At 37.3% G+C, this 25,810-nt stretch overlaps 1 protein-coding gene across 1 annotated transcript in view; it reads left to right on the top strand.

Annotated features, from left to right (window-relative positions):
- LOC122803875 (kinesin-like protein KIF28P) overlaps window positions 1-25,810 on the top strand; it is a 251,684-nt gene that overhangs the window by 4,386 nt on the left and 221,488 nt on the right. Inside the window, exons 2-3 of the mRNA XM_044073555.1 lie at window positions 3,048-3,239; window positions 19,733-19,939. Of these exons, the coding sequence (XP_043929490.1) occupies window positions 3,048-3,239; window positions 19,733-19,939 (399 nt within the window). The remainder of the gene's footprint in view (window positions 1-3,047; window positions 3,240-19,732; window positions 19,940-25,810) is intronic.

Below are 25,810 nucleotides of genomic sequence, written 5' to 3'. Positions count from 1 at the left end.
TGTAAGACCATCTTATAGGCAACTTAATGGGAAATGTGTCTTCTACTTCATCACCTTTTACTTTACATATTTTTTTTACTAATTTGACAGGTCACAATTTTAACGTGCATTATTTCTACTTTGATCGCATGTTATAAACATGAAAATGCAAATGTCTATTAATGTGACATGTTGTGTCAACACTTTACCTATTTATGTTTGTTCCTAACAGATATGAAACCTAATAACTTGATTCTGTACTGTATATGTGTCCTTAACTAAGTACTGTATGTTCTTGCTTTTTATCTTTGTAATGCCAGCTTACCTTTCTGAACTGGGTTGAAGCTGCACATATTTACCTGGACAACCCATACAGACACCAGAAGATAACTAACTAAAATAAACGAGCCATACTACTTTCTCAAACTAATTTTATTTTATAAATGTAGAAACTATATCCATTATAATCCTGTACCATTTCAATGTGTTGTCAGCCATACCTTAAGTTACAAAATAATCTATGTCCGGTATAAATGTATTCCACAAATATAGCAAAACAATATAATTTCCATATTAAACAGTACTGTATTTTTACAATTCATAAGTTTCTTTTATTACCTTTGTTATTCTTCAATCCGTTTCTAAGCAGTGCACTTCCTTTATGGAGAAATTCGTTGGTGGTTTCCTTTGTACTGGGCTGACTGGCTGGATTCATATAATGTGGTTATTTATACTTCCTTTATGCCTAAAAACTTAAACTCAGAAATTCTAGAATCATCTACCATCCTGAATAACTTACTTATTTTGTTTCGGGGTACCCAATAAACTACCTTAGGACATTTTGCTTTTTGATTCTTTGCTGTCTTTCTAATTGTCCCATAATCACACTGGTAACTGACTTTACCCTTTGTTCATGTTTTTTTCTTTTCACATTTTGAGTGCTAATCCGTCTACTTTTCTTCATCTGAGCTAACTAACATTATGAAATCTACAAGTGTTTCTGCTCTCTTCATTTCTCTTCTAAGCATCTCAGAAAAAACTTTTATATAATTATTGTTAGCTGGTCAGCTCACTTTACTTCCTTTGTGTTTCAGAAGATGTGTTCAATATTTGTGAAAAGTAAGAATCTAACATCACATTCTTTACGGTCATTTCACCAACAATGTGTTTAAAACTTTGAGTAAACACTACTTGCATAAGAATATTCTGCTATTCTACTCTTTAAAAGTTAAAGGCCACCTTTTAAAAGTAAAAAATCCCATCATGTCAAGTGCCCTTTTGTTGTTTTCTTGTTACTTTATCACACTGTGCCCATAGATTCTTATCTAGTGTGGTGCAGACATCTGAGCATATTCCTTTGCAATAGCACTCAGCATTAATTCATAAGATGTGGAAGGGGAATTTGTATATTTGATAAAATTTACTGGTGTATTTTATAGATAAAGCTCAGCTCTAGGAAAGTATTGCTTAGGCTACACAGTGTATTTAAGTTTGCTTAGGACATTGTGAGACTGGATAAACTTGTGGGATAGATAAAAGGGCACAGCAAGCATATGCATATGCTATTATTTACTCTAGCTATACTCATTAGCCTTTTCACCCATGTGGTGTGATGGTCAGTTAGAGGACATTAGTTGATAATATACATTGGAGGGAGACTAGGAATAACACTACTTTTTCTCTCATTGCATCTTTATTTATGACCGGAGGCACATCTTGTCCAAATTATTCCTATAGAACATTCTTATTGGAAGACATCAAAAACTCGTACTATGCACAGTATTTCATAGATAATAACCCTTCAACCTTCTGTGAAGATTTTTTGATTGGGTAATTCATTAATCTTAGTTGTTCAGGAAAATGTGAAGATAACTTTTAACCAGTTACTTGTATCCTTTCTTTACCAAATGATATTTGGCATACCACAGTTTGGAGTACAGACCACACATGTTTGGCTAACCACTCTGCATACATTTCTGTATCATCATGATGAGCAAAGCTTGTCTATAGTTAACAAGGCTTAAGGGACATTTTCTGGTTTGGGGAAGAATGCACAAATTTGTCTGTCTCTTCCAGATGGTAGTGGATCTTAGCTCTAAAATATTATTGTACTGTAGCTAGAGATGCAATCCTGTCTTTTAGAAGGCATTTTGAATTTTACTACATGCAGTTTTGCATTAGGAATTTAGCTAAGAACTTTATGACAGCCTCACTAGCAAACAATACTTTGAACTATACCGTGTTCTCTTCTATTAGATGAGTACATGATGATTCATAATGTTTCCTCCCCACCAGCATAGAAGAGCTGATCCTCACTTACTGAGTCCTGTACTAGCCAAGTATGGCTTAGTGATGCAGTAGTTAGTGATGTTTACTTCTAGGCTGTGGTGCCTCCACTTTGGACCCTGCATGGCCTTCCTATGCCTACATCTGTTTTTACTGTACATTGTCCAGTTTCCTGTCACATCCCAAAGACATGTCAGAAGGTGAAATGGTGATCTGCTAAATTGCACGAGGTATGTGTGTATGTGTGTGTGTGTGTGTGTGTGTGTGTGTGTGTGTGTGTCCACACATTGCTGTTTCTATGTACGCTTTGATAAACTGGTCTCCCACTTAGGTTTGGTTCTCAGTCTTTAGTCTACTGAATACCAAGTTTACCATTTTCTCAACTCTGACATTAAAGAGGATGAGTGGATAAAGAAAAGGTGTAAATGAATGAATGAATGAATGAATTATAGATCAATATACATTCAAGACTTTTTTATTTTAATTGTTCTTGAATCTGTTTTAACAGTTTCTGAAAAATATTACTTGAGGAAGAAGACTGCTTAGCTGTTGAAAGAATTAATCACAGATCAGCATTCAGAATGAAATAGCGTATCTAATTTAATAAATATGATAGAAAAGTATTCGATTCATGTTTAGGTTTCTTTGATGCAAATATCTAGCAAGTAGAACCGCTGATAACATTTGAGCAAGTAAGAAGGTATCAATATAAGATGTGATCAGTGTGTAGTCCGGTTAATCAGATTGTTCTAAATTATCTTTTTTTCCCCACTTTTTTTAAGAGAGAGAAGATTTTGCAGAGCAAATGTATAATTTCAATGACAAGAAACAATGTTGAAATTATTGACCCTAAAAATGCGAAGAAGAAGAAAACATTTGTGTTCGATTATTGTTATTGGTCCCATGATGAATATGTGAAGAATGAACTGGGAATTTACATTCCAGATGGACCTGAGAGCAGATATGCTGACCAGGTAACATTATTTGCATTGCAAATCAGTAATTCATCCATTTTTAGAATGCACAAAAGTTTGAGGTTTTGCCATATGAAAGATATATTGACAGCATGGTCAGTTAATGATATAATTGCATGGGATTAGTTACATATGTTATAATTACCTAAAATCAAACTGAATGAGCCAAACTGACAATACATTATACCACAAAACCAAAACTAGCAGTTTTCTCTGAGCTGTACCTGTCTTGAAGCTGGTTTGATAAATTAATGGATGCAGAGAGTTAGTTATTTGCTTTGGGAAGACTATGAGAACTGTTACCCCACACATTAAATATGGTTTTCTATTCATCTGGCAGTTGCTTCATTGTTTTTGTAAGTATATAAATGAAAGATTTGTCATATGTCCTGTATTCTTGTTATAATGTCAAAAATAACTATAATATATTGGTCATGTGATTTTTATGTATGGCTCTATAATCCTTGCATAACTCAAACCTGATCCATATATAATATAATAGCTTTATGCCATGTTTGATAGTTATTAATTTAGTGATTTAGTAATTATATTTTACATATTTTACAGTATTAATAAATAAAGATAAATTAATAGGAAAAAGAGAGATTCTCTGAGCTCATCTCTGAATTGCTGTGGTTCTTTTGTTATTTTGTATGTTTCCTGTTTTCTGCTAAAACAAAAAATACGCGGATGTAAGAGCCCAAGAAAAAACTTGTAAAAACAGCAAACAGGCACTTCAGTGTGAATCACACCATAAAAACAAGCAGGTTATTAGAGTAACCTCTATTTTTAAAATTATTCATAATAATATCAATTTTGATTTAAAACTTGTGATGTCTGAACACATACATGCTGCCCTTACTAATTGTCCTTTGAAAATATTTAGTTTTGTGAAATTAGGGTGACAGATTTTTGTAATCTAAATAGTTGTTTGAAAAAGTCTGTTTTCTAAATACTCTAGAACTGACCATCCTGTGCAAATTATTCTTAGTAAGTGTGACATCCAAATAATTAATAAAATTATCAGAAACTGTTGAAGTAAACTTAAAATATGTACACAGGCCATTGAGGTGTTCCAGAAACAGAGTTGGTTGGTCATCTGTCTCTTTCCATAAAATAAAGGTATCATCCAAAAATCTTAAGTATGTACATCATTTTGCGGGGAAATATGTGTTAAAAACAAATTTTTCTTCCCACACATATAACACTATGTTAATGTACAAATGGGCACAGTTTGCTCCCATTGCAATACCTTTAAGCTGTTTGTAGTGTTCCCCCTCAAACAAAAAAGAAATTGTTCTTAAGGATAAACTCCATTCCCATCATTACAAAGTTAATGAGTCTGTCATTAAAATTTATTAAAGCCCTTGTTGATTCATCAAATAACTATAAACCTTCATCATGAGGGATTGATGTAAATAAGTCTATTACATCTATTGTAGAGAAGCAACAATCCTTTGAAAACCATGAATGATTAATATTTGTTTAAAAAAATCCCATGAATCTTTTAGTAAATAGTGTACTGGATCACATTTCTATCTGACAAAGGTACCACTAAATGTGGAATTTGTAGGCAATGCCCCTATATAATAGAGTCTACCTACATAATTTTAAGGGATGTGGGATTCAAGGTTAATCTCATGAAAGGTAACTATAATACCAAAGGTCTGGTATACATCTCAGTCTGCCAGACCTGTGGAAGTTATTACATAGGGAAGACAGAAATGAAGTTTAAAACTAGAATTTATGAACACCTCTATGTAATTGCAAAAGGGAATATCAACAATTCATTATATAAACATTCACTTTAGTGTCAGGATTTTACAAGTTTTAAGTTTGGTATTCTGGAACAAGTACCAATGAAACCTAGAGGTGGGTGGTGAGAGCTTTCTTTAGAGTTAAGAGAATTTTACTGGATTATTAAATTGCATTCTAATATACCACCAGGTATTAATCAATATATTTCGCTGACCCCTGTTCTTAAGAAGAGAGCTTTAGAATTATTATGAAGTACTTTATGCATGTTGTATTTTTTTAATGTTTGGTTATTTTATTTTTTCTTTCACAAATGTAAATATGTCTTTAAATATTGACAGGGATGTAATTAGTTGATGAGAAGTTATTTTTTCAATTTAATTAATTACTATAAAAGACTTGATTTGTGTATGCTTTTTATTTCTGAAGAAGTCTCTTCTTTGTATGTGTGATGAAAGCACTTAAATTACTTTTTGTAATAAATTAGTTGTTTTTATCTGAATGGACTGATTTGAATCCTTTTTGAGGTATGGAGCTTATGGTGTGATAAACTGAAGTTGCCTGTTTCCTGTTTTCTGATATATTAGTTTGTAATTAGGTGTATGTTTTTGTGTGTGTGTGTGTGTGTATCTGTGTGTTACACACACACATGCGCACACACACACACATTTGGTTGAACACTTGGTTTGAGTAGAAGAGGAGTGACTACACAGATAGATGAATACTGACTGCTGCAAATATAAGATTGTTGAATGAACAATTTAAGTGGCGCAGGATAGTACGACAATGTAGGAAAATTAATGTGTGATAAAAGAGGTGCTGGTTTGAAGATGTGCAAGACTGAATTACAACGATTAACATGTATGTATATGTGAGTGCTCCCAGGTGAGTAACACTTAGGATAGGGGAAAGGTTTTGTGTTATGTTTTGGTAGTGGGATATGTTAAGTGTGGTGTGTGTGAGAGAGACTTGTTAAGTAGTACTGTTAGGCAAAGTTTTTTTACAACATAAAATGTAGGGTGAGAGTTGGAGTAGGATTAGGGTTTGCCTACTTGAGTAAGGTAGTGCAGGAGGCACTCTTCCTCCCAAGCTTTTGTGACAATGTCTAACAGTCCACCTCCATAAAATAACTCAGAAGAATTGACTGCTCTTGATGCTTGTGATAATTATCTAACGGCAAACAGGAAGCATGCTTTTACCATCTTCTTCAGTAACTTGCCTCAGCATTGACTTTAGCGTTTGGTTAAAATGTTGGCATAGTCACTGCATTATTCTGGACATAAATGGAGTCTCACAGTCAGTGAGTAGTTATTTATGAATTCTTATGCTGGAAATAATAATGTTAACTCCTTACATATAGTTCTAGTATTAGCCTTATGTAAGGTAATAGCCACAGGGCACTTAGTTGTGTAGTTGAAAATGACCAAATTACATCAGAACTCATTGCTGGATTCTACCAATGGTCCAACAATTTTCACAGAATAAATTCAAATTATACTTCTGTGATAGATAGTTGATTTAAAGGAGTTTGTAGCCTGCTTGAAAGGCTACCATCTGGCATTCGGGTCATACATTCCAACATTTTGCAGCTTCTTTCATTATTCCTGGGCAGTAAAACCTTGCTAGGATCTGTGTTTTAGTCTTATTCATTTCCAGAGAGCCATACTGAGTTCATCTAGTATCTGATACCATTCCCTTATCTGATGCCCCTTAGCCCTTGCCAAAAAAATAAAAAAGACTGTAGTAAACTGTTTCCTACATTCTGCTGGTACAGAACTGATTACAAATACTGCATTACCGAGTGATCAACTAATCATGCTACCTAATTCTTTGTGCTTGAGGCAGCTGCCCCTTCACCCAATCCAAGCAATACTTCTGCATTCCTGGCTGTTTTCCTAGTGCATTACTAGTTGTTAATTACATCACTTGGCTTCTGAAAGGTATGGGCACTAATAGTTGATGTACTATGCCCAGTTCGTCTTTACTTACTCTGTACAATAAATCATTTTGTAACTCAAAATATGGGTAAGAAATGGGAAAGTTTTATTGAGCTTCTTCTCCTACAACTCTATGTGTATGTTCCTTTTCTTGGCTCAGTATCATTAGTTTATTGTGCCTTTGAAATTTTATCTGGCTTGCCTAGAAGCACAACAACTGTGGAATTTCTTTAGGATCAGTTTGTAATGAGGCAGTGTTTCCTACCAATGCAGGCACTGAGTTATTGATGTCTAATTATTCTATGAAAAGAGGCAGCTCAGACCAGTGAATTTAGTGTTAAGTGCTATTTCAAATTTATTTTTTATGTTTTTTTCTTTGTAAACCTGATACAATTCTCTTTATTCTGTTAAGTATGGTGGTCCTTTAACTCAACAGGAATATCGTTCAGGTTCTAATAAAGATTATTTTGTCTCTCAGTATACACTGCCATCTCCTTTTTCTTTGGTTCTTTAGACTGATGATTACACAGATAGATGAATGCTGACTGCTGCAAATATAAGATTGTTGAATGAACAATTTAAGTGGTGCAGGATAGTAGGATGATGTCGGAAAATTAATGTGTGATAAAATAGAATGAGACTGATAACAATCACCTCCCCCACTTTTTTTCTAGGTTCCTCCTGTAAAAGGTATCTCAGAAATAAAATTTATCTTCAGGTTTTATTCTTTCCTTGTTTAATGAAACCCCTCACCTAGAATCTTTCCCATCTAGGGTTTTCTGCTTTACATTGCAGAAATGGATTTATAATGTGGATCCTGTACTGTTTTTTCCTCATTTATCACATTACTATAATTATGACTCATATACTCCCCATTATGTATCTAAACCCTGGAACATCATGACAACATACCTAATACATTTCAAATTCTTTCTGGTCATCTTACTATCAATTTTTTGTTCAAATACTCACCTCCACTATCTTATAACAATGTTCTATGTCAGTAAGTACCTATTATTTTTACACCTACTGTCTTTGACTCAGTAGCTGTACAATGCCTCCCTCTCTCCCCTCTAGTTGTAAATGCAGTCTACCTACCAACCAACTAATGCTTCACATTCCTTACCCCAATTTTATTTATTCCTAATGTCTGCACTGTAACTCTCATTAGTCATATCTTATAAGTTATATCTGATGTCTGCTTGTCACATATATTGCACATGAACTGTTTGCATACTAAATGCTTTGTTGTTGGAATTTAATATCATGTGTAATGTCACCACAGAACGATACTTGTGCATTGTCATAGTTTTACTACCGAACAATTACCTGTTTGTATATAGAGTTCTTAAGAACTATATATGTAATGTAGCTTTGTAAAAAATGTACTTTGTCATGACTGTCTTAAATGTATCTGCTGGTGCTTTTCTCCCCAGCCCTCTGCTGAAAATGTTTTTTGCCTGGTGGACTTTCTCAGTCAACAGTGATACATTAATAAATCAATCAATAAATAATATTAGTAAAATATTATTAATCTCGCCTTCCCTACTCTCACATTCTGCCTAGAAATTTCAATTTCCAATGTTTTATATTCTAGCTTGACAGAAAATATAGAATTTTACTTCTGCATTTTCCATATTCCTAACTTTGTTTCTTTGGAATACATCCTCTTAGTGAATGATTCCTTCTCTTCAGTTACAAGAGTTTCTCCATTTCCCCACTTTGCAACACTTCCTGTTAACGATATTTTACTATGCAACTTCTGGCTTCCACTGGCACTGTTCCTGTAGACTGCTCTGCCATAGGCATGTGCTGATATATTTATGCAAATGGTGCAGGTGGCTCTTCTCGTTGTAACGTTAGCCAAATTTAAATACCTTTAAGGATTTCTGACTGTGCTCTTTGATCTTTATGGGGCATGTAAATTCTGAATGTGTGTCTGATGGTTGTTCCCCTTTTTTCCAGTTAGGTTAAATACATCTGTAGGTTTATGCAACTGCTGGTTCTTTTTCCAATGTTGATAATATATATGCACTGCTGAAACAAGCACCCATAACGATAAAGTGGTCTATCAAAAGGAACACTTTCTTTCCATTGGCTCAATAAATCCTAAAGTGGGGTAATCTTTCCTTATTAGACAGTGGGCAAACTGTACATCAATACCCTGATTGGAAAACGAGTGTTCTCCAGCAGGGTATTAATGTACATGTAACAGCCGGTGAAAAATTAGTCTGCTACTTCATGGCAGCTTATCAAGCTGCCGTGTAGCTTGGACTGAGGAAACGGAATGACTGCCATTATTTTATGCTCAGTAAGCAGGGTTTTTGCTGTTTAGCAAGTGTAAAATATTAAAAAGAAGACAACAAAAAGGTATGTGTGTGCGTGTGTGTGTGTGTGTGTGTGTGTGTGTGTGTGTGTGTGTGTGTGTGTGTGTGTGTGTGTGTGTGTGAAAGAGGGAGAGATGGAGAGAGCGAGAGAATGAGAGAGAGAGCAAAAGTGATGTGTTTGTGAATGTATGTATGTAAGCAGAGGAGACTGTGTGTGAGAGATCGAGAAAGAGTGAGACTGAATGTGTGTATAAAAGCAGCTGGAGACTGTGAGAAACTGAGAAAGATGATAAGACAGATCTTGTGTGAGTGAATGTGTATATATGTATGTGTGTGAAAGCAGAAGAGACTGTGTATGTGTGTATGGGAGAGAGAATGGGCTGTATGTAAAATTGTTGTGTTTCACTTGCTTATTATTTTTTAAGCACTATATTATTTTATATATATATTTGATGTAAAATGCTTCCTCCAACACCATTAACATATACTACAGCAAGTTTGAAACAGTAGGCGGAGGAACTATTTTACATTAAAAATATATTAAAAAAAAATAATATAGCACTTAAAAAAATAAATAAGCAAGTAAAACACAACAGATTTACAGAGACCATATTGTCTTAGTGCAATAATGCCCTGCAGGGTGTGTGTTAATGTGCACTCCACCTGCAGCATCAGGCCTCATAACACCTCTGAGCAGGTGTTAATTACACATTAACACACACCCTGTCAGGCATTATTGCTTGCTTATATCACATGCTAAATTGGGAACTACAGGAACAGCGTGTCTTTCCAAATGTAGTTTGGATTTCAGGTGGGATGATGGGATAATGCTTGTTTAAAGCACGCATCTTCTTGTTACATAAAGGCTGTCTGAATCAACCCCTTGAGCTCCTGTCATAGTTTCATAGTTTCATAGTTTCATAGTATAGTACTAGGCTATCTGCCCTGGGGCATTTGTAAGCCTAGCCATAGTGATGTGGCTTTTGCCACCCCATGAAATGGTACAAAAATGTACAGAATAAATCAAGAATACTGTGCCTCTATCTAGTAGTGACACAGTGAAGGTCTCCTATATAATAGAATTAGTTTACTGTGCCCCTGTCTAGCAGTGACACAGATGTGACCCCATGGGGTAAACTTACGATCTCCCATCCACTCATCAAGATTTCTCTTGAAGAGAGTCAGTGAGGGGCTCTGCCTAATACAAACTGGGATCCTGTTCCAAAGCATGGGAAGCCTTTGGGTTATGAATCTATCCCTCCAGCATGTCCTATTCATACTTGTGCCGAGGTTTAAGTCTTTAGCTCTCGTGGTCCTGATGGATTTGGATTTTTTGAGGTGGAGCATGTCCATCAGATCCTGGTTGGACATGGCCTTGTACGTCAGGCAGAGATCACCTCTGAGCAGGCGGTATGCTACTGAATAGAGCTGAAGTTTCTTTAGTCTGGCAGAATAAGACATATGTTGGAGACCCTTGATTCTTTTGGTGAGGTACTTTTGTGGTCTCTCCAGCTGTTGCAAGTGCCAGGTGAGGTACATACCAAATGGGGCATTGTACTCAATCATGGGTCTGATGAGGGAGGAATATAGGGGTACAATGACATCCTTGGATCTGGATGTGAAACCCTTCATGATGAGGTGTGCAAGGTAGAATGTTTTTCTAACCACTTTGGCAACGTGGGTGTCAAATGAGAGGTCGCTCTCTACTTGGGTCCCTAGGTCTCTGATTACTTTTTCCGTACTCAGTGGGTTGCTGTCTATGTGATAATTTGTGGGTACTTTGTTTTTTCCAAAAGGGATGACTATACTTTTTTGGCATTTAGTTTAAGGCCGTGACTACGGCACCAGTTGTCCATTTCAGTGAGGCCTTTTTGTAGGATGTGTGTATCTGCTGGTGTATCGACTATGGCGCCTAGTTTGCAGTCATCTGCGAACTTTGTCAGCCACAGCCCTCCCATGTTTGCTTTAACATCTGAGAAATAAATGCCGAACAAGAGGGGTCACAGGACAGATCCCTGTGGGACACCACTTGTGACTGGCTTTGAGTCAGACATTGCTCCGGCAATTTTAACTTTATGGGTTCAGTCCTTTAGCCAGTTTGCAACCCATCTAGTGACATAAGGGTTTACTTTTAAGCTGTTTAGCTTATCTATGATGCCTGAGTGGGGTATAGTGTCGAAGGCCTTAACCAAGTCCAGGTATGCTGTATGGACTGCTTTGCCCTCATCAATGGCTCTAGTGACTGTTTCAAAAAAGTCAACCAGGTTTAAAAGGTAGGATCTGCCCTTTACAAAGCCGAACTGGGTGGGGTCAAGCGTCTGTAGGTTCCCTATGTCTCCGTTTATGAGTTCCATAATGATTCTTTCCATAGCTCTGCAGACTAGGCTAGTCAAGCTTATGGGGTGGTAGTTTCCAGGGTCTGTAGAGGCACCCCCCTTGTGGAGTGGGACCACTGTTGCTGTACGGCAGTGTTCAGGTACATATCCCGAAGTCAGGCTAAGGTTAAATAGCATTTTTATGTATGGGTTTAGCTCCTCTTGGAGTTCACGTAACACGCACCCCGGGATACCATCAGGTCCCATTGATGCTGTGTTTTTTGCTCTGTTTAAGGTGGCTCTCACTTGGACATCTGAGATGACAGGGAGATTACATTCAGCTGGGATAAGTATTTCTTCTTTTGGGGGTGAAGGAGGCGAGAAATTTGCACTGAACCTGTCAGCCAGAATGTTAGCAATATCTGTGGGTTCAGTGTATTTTTTGTTGTTGTGAACCAACTCTGAGCATATCTGAGGGTTTCTGCCCAGGTTTCTAACATAGCTGAAGAAGGCCTTGTGGTTATCTTTAGTGTCCTTAGCGATTTTTCTCTCAAAGTTTGCCTTGGATGTTTTTATGAGAGAACGTAGTTTTCTGCTAATGATGATCAGAGATGTCTTCCCTTCATGGGATTTTGCTCTGACATGCAGTAGCTTCCTTCTTTTGTTATACAATTTGTTTATGGCTGAGGTCCACCAGACAGGACGCTTACTTTTGGTGGAGAGGGACTTGGATTTGTTTGAGATTGCATGATCCATGCATTCTTGGAGATGTCCATAGAAAGCATTTGTGAAGGATTCGGCATTGTGGGATGTGGTATCCACTGGCACAGTGGGCTTAAAGGATACCATCTCAGTTTTAAGAAGAGTGAAGTCTGCTTTTGAGAAGTTTTTCACTGTGGTCTTTTGTGCTGGGGGTGGAGGTGGGATATGTATATCCAGGGTGATTAGTTTGTGGTCAGATCTCACTAGTGAGGGGTATACTTCCGGTGTGTAGCATTTTGTCCCCATGTTTGTGATGATCAGGTCTAGTATATTATCTCCCCTAGTGGGAGAGGTGACTAGTTGTTCCAGTGCATTTGAATTTATGAATTCCAGGAACCTTTGGGCTAGGGTATTAGGGCTAGAATAATGTACCCAATCTATGTTTGGGTAGTTGAAGTCTCCCAGTATGATGGTATTTTGTGATGCATTCATATCCTCCAATGTCTTCAGGAAGGCTGAGTGTGGTTCTTGAGATTGGGAGGGTGGTCTGTAACATGCTACCAGTTGTATAGCAGTTTTGCCTATGGTTAGTTGCACCTGTATGGTCTCTGATGCTTCATGTGTTGCTACTAACCTGGAGGTGTGGGTGTCCTTTATGAATATGGACACTCCCCCTCCCTTTGTGGTTTGGCCCGGGTTTTGGGGCCGAAAAGCATGATACGAGGTATAGCCTGGTAGCGCTGGGGTGCTCTCAGGAGCCTTGAACCAGGTTTCAGTTACTGCACAGACGTCGATGTTCTCCATGCTGAGGAGTGCATCAAGTGCCTGCATCTTGAGGTTTAGACTTCTGGCGTTTCCATTTTTGTTTTCTAAGGAGGTGGGTTTGTCTTTTGAGCCTTGCCTAAAAAAGGCACTATGGGGGTGGCAAGAGCCTTAGCCAATATCAGGAAGCCCAGTGGTGACAGGTGTAAGCCATCCCTTGCGAAGCAGCGTGGCTTGTCCAACATATCATCCCAGGCAGACAGACATTGGATCCCCTTAGAATGACACCAGTACTTGAGCCAATTGTTAAAGCTGATCATCTTGTCTTTGTATTGTGGTATCATTCTTGGTGAGGGCAAGATGCTGCTCAGGGTCAGGGTCATACCAGCCTGGGCTACATAATCGGAGAGCTCCTCTATGTCTCTTTTCATGTAGTCCAGGGAGGTACGTCTCAGGTCATTCACACCAGCATGGACAATGACGGAGTCATATTTGTACTTGCTTTGGAGTGACCTGAGTGCGTGTGTTATGTGGCGGATCCTAGCTCCCGATAGACAGCTCACAGTCACCTTCTCCTTGTTCAGCCTGGTCAGTGGGACATCAGTGTATCTGACTATGGAGTCACCTATTACTAGTGTATCAGGCAAGGTGTTTGGCCTTAAGGGCTGCGATTGGTCGACACACTGATTTATTGAAGTATGTGTTGCATGTGTTTTGTTTTGAGGTGGTGGATTTTTGGATGTCTGCTTTGGGAGCCTCTGTTGTTTTGGTAAGTTTTTTATTAGAGCCTCCGAGTATGTCGTTGTGTTTTTATGTGTTTGGTTTGCAGTTGTGGTGGGTCTATGTGGGACTGGGATTGTTGTGTGTGTGGTTGCCATCTCCTCCTGTCTGGTCATGCCAGCCCTGAGTTGAGAGAGTTCAGCCTCCAGTTTGGCTGTATAGTTGCATCTCTCACATGTATTTGTGTTTGTTGGGAGGAGGAGAGGGTTGTCTGTGTACATGAGACAATTGTAGCATTGTCTCAAGATGCCCAGATTGATCAGCTGAACTGGAGACGATGCCAGTAATCTACCAATCGACATGCTAGAACAGTATAAGGGAGTGGTATACCTTTAAGGGAAGTGGGTATTCACAGGGGTGGTAAGTAGATGTAGTGCTTTACTTAGTACGAGAGTGCTTACTTAGTAGAGAAGTATTGAGAACAAGTGCTAGGCTTATAATACAGTGAGTAGTCTGGTTTTACTAAGAGTAGAGCTTCCTTAAGGGAAAATTTGAAGAACAGACTTGGCAGAGCCAGAAAAAGTTTAACCTTGTTTAACCGGCGCTGCGCTATGTGCACGACCGCGCAAAGCCGTGCAAACGCGGATTTTAAACAGTGATCTACAAAAGAGCTGGAAATGGTCCCAAACAACCAATTACTACAGCTTCTTGTGCTGAGGTCACTTCCCCCAAGGACAGGTAGGCTGCTCAAGGCTCCCCACTCCCACTGGTGAGCAAAGAAACTTCCTTCTATCCAAGTAAGGTAATGGACAACACAGGAACTACACCACAGCCCAGAATACAGCAATGCCTGTAAACTGGTCTAAACTAGTCGAGGAAGGCGGGAAAACAAGGATTATTTTTTGTTTTTGTTTTTAGTAGAAACACACAGAAAATGCAGAAACAGTGATAAATAAGTTACACAGGCTAGCACACTTTAGTGGGCAGCCTCCACAGTTAAATTAAACAAACAAACAAGCAAACTTTCGATCAAATTCGACTAAATGTAACTTTAAGTGCAGATTTTAAAATAATGCAGCAATCAGTTAAAAAACAGTTCAGGCTAGTTCAAGGTAAGCTACAGAAACTATTTTAAGTGAAAAAAAGCAAAGATACTTAAATCCAGAAGGTAGTCGCTTTTAGACCAGTCCACTCACCCAGTGAACAAACAGCAATAAACTTAACAATTCAATAAATAAATAAATACATCTAGAAGTCTCTGCGGCTCCCTACCGCCAATGTAGACATTTTTCTTAACTATCTTTGTTGTAGTACAAAAACAAAAAGCTGACTGCTATTTCTGCACACTGTTCATGGATTCATATAGTCATAGATTCATAGACTGTTAATAGGCTAATGACCCAAGGGGCCTTTCTAAGCCTAGCCATGTTTTCCCAGAAGAATAATGATGTCCTGCGAGCATTTATAAGCTACCTCTGTCCATAAGGGACATGGATGCCAGGCCCGGTGTAAATTTCCTATTCCCAAAGATTATATCATCCCAGGTGGAACACATCACAGATGTATAACATCATTAGCAATATGCTATACATATGTTACAGTTTTCACATGTAGAAAAGTGTTATCATTACCAGTACAAAATTCAGGTATGTGACCCCCTTTCACACATTTAAAAAAAATGTGCCTGCCACTTCTGAAAAGAAAAATAAGTTATCAGTAATGCATCACAAGGCTCCATATATGGTCCTTCCTATTTGACATCACTTTCCAAGACCTTCAAGTCAACACTCATGGTCTATCACTATCTACATCTGCAGATAAGGGTAAATTCTGTGCAACTACTCATTCCTCCACTGACTCACTATTGTTCCAGCACAGGTTAGATTATGTTAACAGTTGATACAAGGAAAATGGTCTTAAATGAAACATGGACAAATATAGTAAAGTTCATTTTAGTAAAAAAAAAAAATCCACATCATACCATACAGATGTCATATCCCTGTTGTAAAGAATCTAGGCACTCTTGCTTAGAATTTCTCTTTTGAGCATAAGGTCTCTGTAGTAGTTCAGAAAGCCTTATATCTAATTTCAAAGTCATCTTTTTTAGATCCAAAGTCATCTTGACTCCGATTTACACATCTCTCATCAGACCCATTATTCTACATAATGTCCCTCATGACGTAGTTCTCTAAACATATCACAAAACTTGAGACCTCAGAGATTCCTAATTTAAAAGGTCAGTGGCCTCAGGAGACTCAGCTATTCAGACAAATTAGACGTCTTCTGTCTGTACTTGGTCTTGTACAAGCTTCTCTGTCCAAAAACCTGGATAAAGACTATAAACTTTCATCATCATATACATGAGACATATTTACATAATCAGTTTATATCCAGGCATATCTGGCACTTTGGGAAGAGACTTTCACTATATGGCAAGCAGAATAGTGCCCTTGATACCTTCAAGGTGACTTATATAAATGGATGGGCAGTCTCAAATTCTTCCCTGGTCTAGCTTGATTTACCTTCCTTGAGACTGGGGGGATCTTTAGAATATGGTTGTAATTGTCTATAGACTATCTAGCATTTTCCTAAGAAACTATGAACCTCCAAACATACAGTTTATACTTTTCCTTTGTTATGAGATTTTGACGCATGCTTTAGAAGTTTAGACTGTTCCATTTTAAACATACTTTCACTGCATAATAATCTCACTGTACCTGTACAGTAACATTTTCAGTACACTTAGGGTCACTATGAAACACTCACTTTCATATAAAAGCAGAAAAATCCCATTAAAAATTATTAGTGGCTAACATTTCATGATCTACCCACAGCTTAAGTAAATGTTTTAGATTACATACCTGAGATATTGACATTTTCTTAGGAAAAAAATTGCTTGGCTAAGAAGGTGTTGATCTTAAATTTCATAGGCAACACTGACTTAGCAAAACCATGCTTTCTTTATATTTTCAGAGTGCTGGTAAGCAGTTCCTTCCACATCCATGAAAGATTTTTAAGGTTCCTGAGTAAATTATGCTGAGAAGATTTTAACTCAGTCACTCTGGTCCTGACTCCTCTTGTGGGCCTAGTTCCAAAGGATACCATGTATGCCACAATGTTTTCTTCCCTGGTCAAATTTTCTGTGGTGTAGCTGTCTTTGACATTGACACAGTCTTGGTGAAGGACACCATATCCTCAGTGGTGGCTATGGTTTGCATGTGTTGTCGACTATATACATCATAAAATTTAGGGAAATATGACTTAGGGTCACTCCACAACAAAATAGGATATACCACAGGATGGGCCAGTTAGGAACAACACAGGAAGTGAGCATGGTAAAAGTACCCAAACAGTCAGACTTTGTGTGAGATTGAAGAGTAAAGGTCTGGGCTTTTGCCAAAAAAAAGATGAGCAAAAATGTTAGCATTCTCCACCAGTGTGGTATATAAATGCACCAAAAATCCAAGGATTATCAAACATATACAGTTATATTTCATTATAAAACAAAAGAAACAGTTTCTCTTGTGTTCTGAAAAGCAATATATTGATTAAGAATCTCTGCAGACAAATATTGATTAAGAATCTCTGCAGACAAAGTTTATCAAGCAATTGAGGAGACCGGCATCAGACAAAATCAGAACTGGATCGACAACATTCAGGGAACCCTCACAAGTAATGGATATCACTTTCATGATGCCAGTTTTGCCATTTATTTGCTAGTGATCACAGTAAGACATATCAAAATCTCTTCTACACAAAACACTGCAGTAAAATTGTCAAGATAACATATCATCCAGGAAGAGCTGTGCAGTTGCAGTGTCAATTTGACAAACATATTTCCCTTATCACAAATACTTTGTACAGGAACAATAGCCTGTCAAAATAATAATACAAATATCAGACAAATACATAAAAACAACAGGTGGTAAACTCCACTGCAGAGTTAGATAAAGGTCCTCAATTAAACCTCCAAAATAAAACAAAACAACCCTAGCATGCTAACAAAGAAAATCACTGGAGCTTGGACCCATATTTCATCAGCAGTCTGCCATCCACAGGGTGCATTCAGGTAAGTGTAACTTTTTTTATTTTACTTTTGATACATGCAGATATTTCTTTAATATAGCTAAAATGTTTTTAAGGTTGCATTTATCTTCTTGTTTGGGATAATGACACGATTCCTGTGTTGCACACAAGTACAGTTATAAATGGGAAATATGTATTGAAAATTATGAAAAAATGCTGTTTAAAGCTGCATTCCAATAACCAAGATCTGACAATGTATAAAACATTCATGCCTTTTAGACAAAATGACAATAAAATACTGAACATAAAGGCAGACACTGGGTAGAATGTTTGCAACACTTCATAAGTGATTTTTGGAATAGCTTTTATAATCTCTAACTGAAAAGTATTTTGGTAATATTACATTTTTTGTAAATTCCGTGCACCATAATTAAGATCCATTGAACCTGTATACACATTTCTTTCAAAATGAAATTCTCTTCTTTGCCTTACTTTAGTTTCTGAAAAAACAAACAAACAAACTAGTAGCCAGCTCCCACAAAGTAGAGGGGTAAAGCTCATATTATGGCCAAGGAGACCACAGGAGAGGATGGGTATGCCCATTCTTGGGGGAGGGGGATGGAGGGTAGGGCAGAACAGGCTGCAGAGTGCTATGTTCCCTCAGAGGATGAGGACCAATGTAAGCCACAGACTTGGGGTGGCATTTATTTCACCAAGCCACTGCCTGGTGATAACCTTAATAGTTTGTATGCAGAAGCTTATACCTGCAAGGGGAAAGACACTTGGGCCTCTCCAGTGAAGAAAATCACATGCTCACCACTCAGGGATGGAGTTACTGCTAATAGAAATGCTCTCCTAGCCAACATGCTAGCAGGTGCACAAGCTACCTTCCTGGCTGCCTGACGGATGCCCCCCCCCCCAGAAGGCTCTTAACTCACATTTGTTGGCAGTTGACAACTATAGGGGACCAAATGGGCTCAAGTCCAGTGGGGGAAGTTTCATGGTTGTTAGGACTGGAACAAAAAAAAAGCTTAGTAGAAATGAAAGAGAAAAAGAAAAAAAAAGATAATAAAAACTTCTGGATTTTACATAATCTGTATTTTTTGTTACACTGATAACTGATAATGTATCTCTTTTGTGCTTCTTCCCCAACATGCCTGCCAAGCATTTAGCCCACATTATGAATGTGGCCATTCTTTCCTCATCACTGGGGCGAGAGCTGGTTGCAGCATTGAATTCATCTGGGTAGCCATGAGGGATTGTCTGTTTCTGATCCTAACCCCTTCTCCTGCAGCTGAAGTGCATTCTCACAAACAGAGGAGCCTGATAGGCATTCCCTCTGAGCATGCACATTTCTGCATGAAATTCATGAAATCTGCCACTCAGATACAGCTTGGCATTGACATGTGCACATCCCTACCCATACACTGAGCTATTTATACCTCTCTCTTTCTCTATCACTCTCACTCTCCAGTAGGTGCTAGAACTGCAGTAGGCAGGACTACCTCTTTCCCCTCAGCATGGGTGAGCTGGTATGGGACACTCAGACCCATCACTGACCAGCTCCTCCTGCACCAGAGCTGCTGGGTGATCCTAAGTCATCTGGGTCACAGATAGGGCTTCACATCTCTGCTGAATGTGTTGTATGCTGGCCACTGTGCAAGATATACAATTAAAAATGTAACGGTATGGATGTGTGTGTGTGTGTCTGTGTGTGTGTGTGTGTGTGTGTGTGCGTGTGATATGTGTGTGATATATCTTTAATTACACATTTTGTATTTTCAAATTAAAAATAAAGAATTTGTGCATATGTTTATGATGTGGTACAAACCTATTTGTGGTTACTGGTGATAGCAATAATGACAACAGTTAGTTCTTTAATAAATGCTACATGATTTGTAAGCTTTTTAAGTTTTTATTCTCTAAAGTACTTTTCTTTAAATGTGTAGGTTTGTGTCTTCAACGATGTTGGTAAAGCTGTGCTCAATAATGCCTGGAGAGGTTACAATACCACATTATTTGCATATGGCCAGACTGGATCTGGTAAAAGCTACACAGTGACAGGTTCTGGATTGAACAAGGGGCTGGTACCACTGATTTGTGAAATGCTATTTAAGGAAATTAGGCAACAAGAATGTGAAGAAAAGCAATTTCAAGTAAGTGTTCACTCGTGTTTGGTTAACACTTTTCATGGAATACAATGGAAGTGAAGCAATGCAACCTTTCATAGTTCAAGCAAGTAATTATTCTTGAAGTTATCAATAAACTTTGATTTCAGTTTATTTACTAAATTCAAATATGAAAAGAAAAGAAACAAATGATTCAAACTTAAGTCGTATTATATCTTTAAGAGATAAACACCTTTTCCTTAGATTGGCTCCTGAGGCATCTGTACAGCATGGAAATGCCTTACTATCCATTTCTGTTCATAAAATCATGCTACATGAGAAGCAGAAGAAAGGAAAGACTGGCTGAAATTAAATGTGCCAGTTGTAGACAACTGTGCTGCAGGTAAATGTTATCAGTGTTTCATATCTGTAAATACTCGCATGCAGTTTTAACCACACTAGTCATTTAATACTAGAAGTTTTGCCATGGAGCTGGGATTTATAAGGAATAAACAAATAAGCATTTTAGACAAAACATAGTACTGAAATTGGGGTGGAATGAAGATAAGATAGGTATTGAAATGATGGAAGAATGAAAAATAACAAGGTTAGCAGGATACGCTAGAGATTTTGTTTTGTAATTAGGACTATATAGCCCTATGAAGGTTGAATCTCACATACATCATGGGCCAAGCCTGTAAATGGGGTCCAGAATAAATAATTCAGCTATGAAATGTCTAACCAGGGAAAAAAAAAAAATATATATATATATATATATATATATATATATATATATGTATATATATATATATATATATATATATATATATATATATGTATATATATATATATATATATATATATATATATATATATATATATATATATATAGTTCATGTGTCATAACAGTGATTCTACCAGAAACACAAACAAATAAGCTCTCCCTGCACAGCCACACTCCTGCATCTCTAAATGTATTAACCTGGGGATTGTACAACAGTTCTGTTATTTCAATGTTAATTAAAGATATTTGACCATTATTATTTCAAAAGACTCCATTAGGTCTGTACTTGGGCATACCCTCTAAATGTTTGTATCCAGTTGAACATTCACCAAACCATTCAAGGTCATAAAATGCTCTCCAGGTATCCAGAGATATCCATACACATGAAAATATCTGATGCTTATGTAGTGAAGCAGGGCATCTGTGCTGCAAATCACTGCAAATTGTCAGTAATAAAAAAGTGCCCTACAGTTGTCATGTTCTAGTATAACTGCAGCTTTTTCCATAGCGTGTTGTACTGCAATCATATCACCAATCAGCAGCTTGGCTTTTCAGGTGGCCTGTTGTTAATAAATCTGTGTGATATTGTTTCTTTAATGTGTCGTACCATCAAATTCAGATGTCCCTTCTCCCACATTGTCACAGATATCTTCACTATGGTACACTGGGCTTGTAAAGCATCATTTTATACTGCAAAGAAATTGCAGTTCTTGTAAAATTCATGATGTAGTTTTACTGTAAAGTGATGGTTAAAATCTTCATGAGGGGATGCCAGAACTTTAACAACAAAATATGCAAAGGTAAGTTCAGCTAATTTTGAAACTTGGTTATTGGGAAGAATGTGAATACTTTTGAACACTGTAGTGGACATTATCAAATGAAGGGAAAAGGAAAAGAAAAAACATGGCAAACCACATTTCTGATCACAAAAAGTATGATGATTCTCATTACATAAAATGAGTAAAGTAACATAACAAAAGGGTCATAGTTAATGGAATTCAAAACAAATCAGTGAGGTGAAGTGCCCAAGGACGAACCCGCTGAGAGAAGATTCAAGACTGATAGAGGAGGAATGGGTAGAGTCAAGGTGAAAAGTCTAGCTGGCTTGCAGATATACTTTGTTTCTGATTGGTCAGCCTTTTGTAAAAATATTGTACTACTTTCCAAAGTGGGCTAACAGATATCCCAAGTCTGATTCTGTTGGTTTGAATGAGCTGAGTAAATTCTGCTTACCGCTGATTTGTGTTTACTCTGGTATTGTGCTAATTACTTGTGTTATGTTTCTTTGATTTTCCAGGCTGACAAAAACAAACAATAAGATGATTCAGTGCAAAGACTAAAAAGGGAAATATATTTTGCTATTGGCAAACGCCATAGCCCCAAAGAAGGGGGCTTTGCACACTGAACCCCTTTACTTAATATAGAGAACCCTAGGATCAAATGGTAGATAATAATTGTTCAACTTTTCAGTCAGTTTTCTAAGTTTGACATACTTTATCATTTCTTTATGTCATGTTTAAAACAAGAAATATCAAATTATTAGTTAGGTGGAGGCATAACCACTGTAATAGGTTATGGCAGGCTTTCTTCTTTCCTCTCAGAATTCAACTGCCAATAGTTTATTTTTCACACCATTGACATGAAAGATGACTAAATGTGGTTTTCATAGTTTTGACTTTCAAAACTTTTTGCCATAAAATATCTTTTGCATAAGTATATGAAAAGCCCATCTCATACATTAGCTTATCCTGCAGGTTCATCCTGAAGTTTATTGACTATAGAACATTTTTGTATAAAGAATTTATTATGTACTCTCAAATGATTATATTGCAGACAGCACATCACAGGATGTGAAAACTGCTAAAATTATGAGAACTGTTTCCCAAATGAAAATGAGTGTTATGATGTTGTTATCTTGGGGACTTCTTCACAGAAAGTATACTATGTCATCGTTCATAGGTTCACATGTTTATAGGTAAGTACTAGGCTAGCCATTCTTGTGGGCCATTTTAAGCTTAGCCAGTTTCCCCTTTTTGTACTTGAAATAACCTATCCTATTTGGTTATAGACTGGCCTTACCCATTCCATGGTCAGTAATTATATAGTACCTCTAATGAGAATAATTGTGACCATACCATAGATAATTTGAGGGGAAACATGCATGGCATAAAATACTTAGGAGTTGCCTCTGTCCAGTAGTAGCACAGGAGGCAGTTCTGCTTTAAATTTTCTGTTTCACATCCATAGATCCATGTTGCACTTGAATATGGACAGGGATGAGCTTTGTTTTATGTGCATGGGAATCCACAGCTGTGGTATCCTCTGCAGGATATAGCTGTCCCTTCAAATCATCCTGCTGATGTTGCAGAAGGGGTTTAGTTCCCTAGACTGACTATTTCTAATGCCATTTGACTTACTGATTTGCAGAAAACCAATCAGTAATAGGTTGGGGGATGCCTTACATGTCAGATACAGGTCAGCTCTTAGTAGTCTGTAGGATACTGAGTACAGTGACAGGGCTTTGAGGTGGTACATGTAGGACATGCTGTTTAGACCTTGTATCCTTCTAGTAAGATATCTCTGTGGGCATTCCATTTGTTGCATGTGTCTGGACAGATTTATGCCAAAGGGGCATTATATTCAATGACTGGCCTAATGAGGGTTGAGTAAAGTCAGAGAATGACACCACTAGATATAGATGGAATTCCTTTGTTTATAAGCTGTGCAATATAAAGGGAATTTCTAACAACAATAGATGCATGTTGGTCAACAGTTAGGTCACTGTTCACATAAGTTCTCAAATTTAGAACAACTGGGTCAAATCTTAGGGGTATATTGTCAATGTGGTAGTTCCCTGGGGTAGATGACTTTCCAAAAGAGACAATTTTTTTGTTGGCATTTAGTTTCAGTATGATTTTGGCACCACTTATTTATTTGAGACGGACATTCCTGCTATCAAATTCTCTTCCCTAACTTTCTTTCTAAATATACCATGAGCCTGTTTTTCTCCCTCACTTCATATTGCAATTGTTGTTTTTATTAAACTAACTTACCATTAATTTCTTTACAAACTGACTAAAATTTATGTAAATATTAAATGATTGTCATATAATTTGTATTGATTCTTAACCAATGTTTTTATATTATGTCTAATTTGTTAGAAATATTTAAACTGTAGATGTTTTTGTTTCATTTTTAAAGACTGTAAAATTATAGTTCTTAAAATGTTTTGTAATAATTTGGAGCTTTTCTCTCTGGGCCGCTGCTGAAAACGGGCTTCTACCCAGGTGAACTTGCCTGGTAATCAAATGTCAATAAATAAATAATCTGTGCAGAGATTGTAGCTACTAAAGTGGATAAGGAATGAAATGATCAACCTGCCTGTTGAGGTACCCATGCTGTAAAGTACCACATAACTCAGAACAGAAACCTCAGTAGTCAATAAAACTGCACTTTTGGATCCAGTTGCCAGTACAGGTGAAGGAGGGAGGAAGTGGGCACATTCAATCAACCACAAAACTTTGGGTATAAGTGTGGTCTGTAGAGATCAAATTTGTATAGTCCCTAGAAATTTAGAAGTAGAAGGTAGGAGTTAGCAAAGGGATAGATAAACAGCCAGGAGACAACATTTACATATCAGTGTGAGGAATTGTCAGTTTCTTGATTTTGAAAAATCTATATAGGATGCCAGGTAGTTAATTAATTTGTATTTGGGTCCATTCCTCATTACAGGACTCAACCTCACTGAACTGCAGTTCCAAGAAATAATAGTGAATTCTAAAACAGAATGTTATATATTCGAAGCATTTTTCAGGGGTTACTTTCTGTATTCCCCAATGTGTGGGGGTCACACCCCACCCCCTGTACTACTTGTATGTGCTAACTCCAAAATCACTGCTTCTCAGTAGAGGAAGGAAGAATAGTCTTAAAGAGACAGTCCCAGAGATTTTTTTTGTTTTGATTCTGGTCTTTGTTTACATTTTCAGTCTAGCTTTCTGAGCATGCCCCAGCTTTGGCTGTGGGGGTTGGTTGTGCTTACAGGAAGTTTCAATGGTCTTCGTCAGATTCTATCTGAAATTGTAATTGTACTCATAACAGCTCTCACCGAGTCTTTCATTAGTTTCACCTGTGTTTTTTATCCTCAGAGAAAAGCAGCCTTTCAGGAATTTATTACCTCATAGGAAAGCATATGAACAATGCAAAGTTAAAATGTTAGTTAACAGAGTTTTCTGTTCATTTCATTTCATATTTTATTTTGGGTGGATTTCTGAATGCTAGCGAAGTGCTATGATGTCTTGCATGACTGCCACTTGCTCTGTAGACAGCATCAGAATGATGCAAGTTTCGAAGAGTAGTAGAAGCAGTCTTCTTTTCTTTTCATGTTTTGTTTCCTGATGTTTGAGTACTATCCAAGTGTAATGGTCTTCTGACCTGCTGTAAAAAACATATGTCTGATGCAAGCAATAGATTAATTTTAAACAATGAAGTCCAAAACTTAACTGTCACAGTGGCGGCTGTACAGTATGGCAACCTGTGATAGTTTTGCATAGTAATTCCAAGATTGTTTTACTACAGAATAAGGGGAATACATCAAGAGATTGCTAAGAATTAGTATGAATTCACTAAATTGTACTCTTTTGGCTATACTGCTTGCAATTACACTATGCAAAATAAATAAAGGAAATAAAGAGCCGCACAATTAAGATAAGCTTTTTGACAAGTTCAGAAAAATAAGTGAAGACTAAAGGATGTAGACATTTCCAAGTACAACAATGCCTTTAAGGCACTGCATAAACATGTTTATGCTCTCCAACATCATTCATAGGTTTTTGTCATCTGGTGTCTTACCTAAATCAGTCTTTTGGAGCTGTGTTAAATCCTTCTCAGTATTACATGTTAGAAGATGCTAGAGTATATATATATATATTCAATATATCAATCCATTATGCTCACTGCTTTCATCAAGTCCATTACAAGTGTAGGCCAAGATCTGGCAAGAGTGAAGATCATGGTGATAACAAGATTATCCCTAAAGAAATGCTCTAGTTGCCAATGCTGATGCCACTGACTACTGTCAATTAGAAAATGTGTTGCCCATCAAGAAGGTTTTGAATATACCAGGGAACAGTATGTGA

Source organism: Protopterus annectens, chromosome 6.part0 (genome assembly GCF_019279795.1).
Source record: "Protopterus annectens isolate FY-2018-M chromosome 6.part0, PAN1.0, whole genome shotgun sequence".
NCBI classification, from domain to species: domain Eukaryota; kingdom Metazoa; phylum Chordata; order Ceratodontiformes; family Protopteridae; genus Protopterus; species Protopterus annectens.
This window is presented reverse-complemented; position numbering and strand designations above follow the sequence as displayed.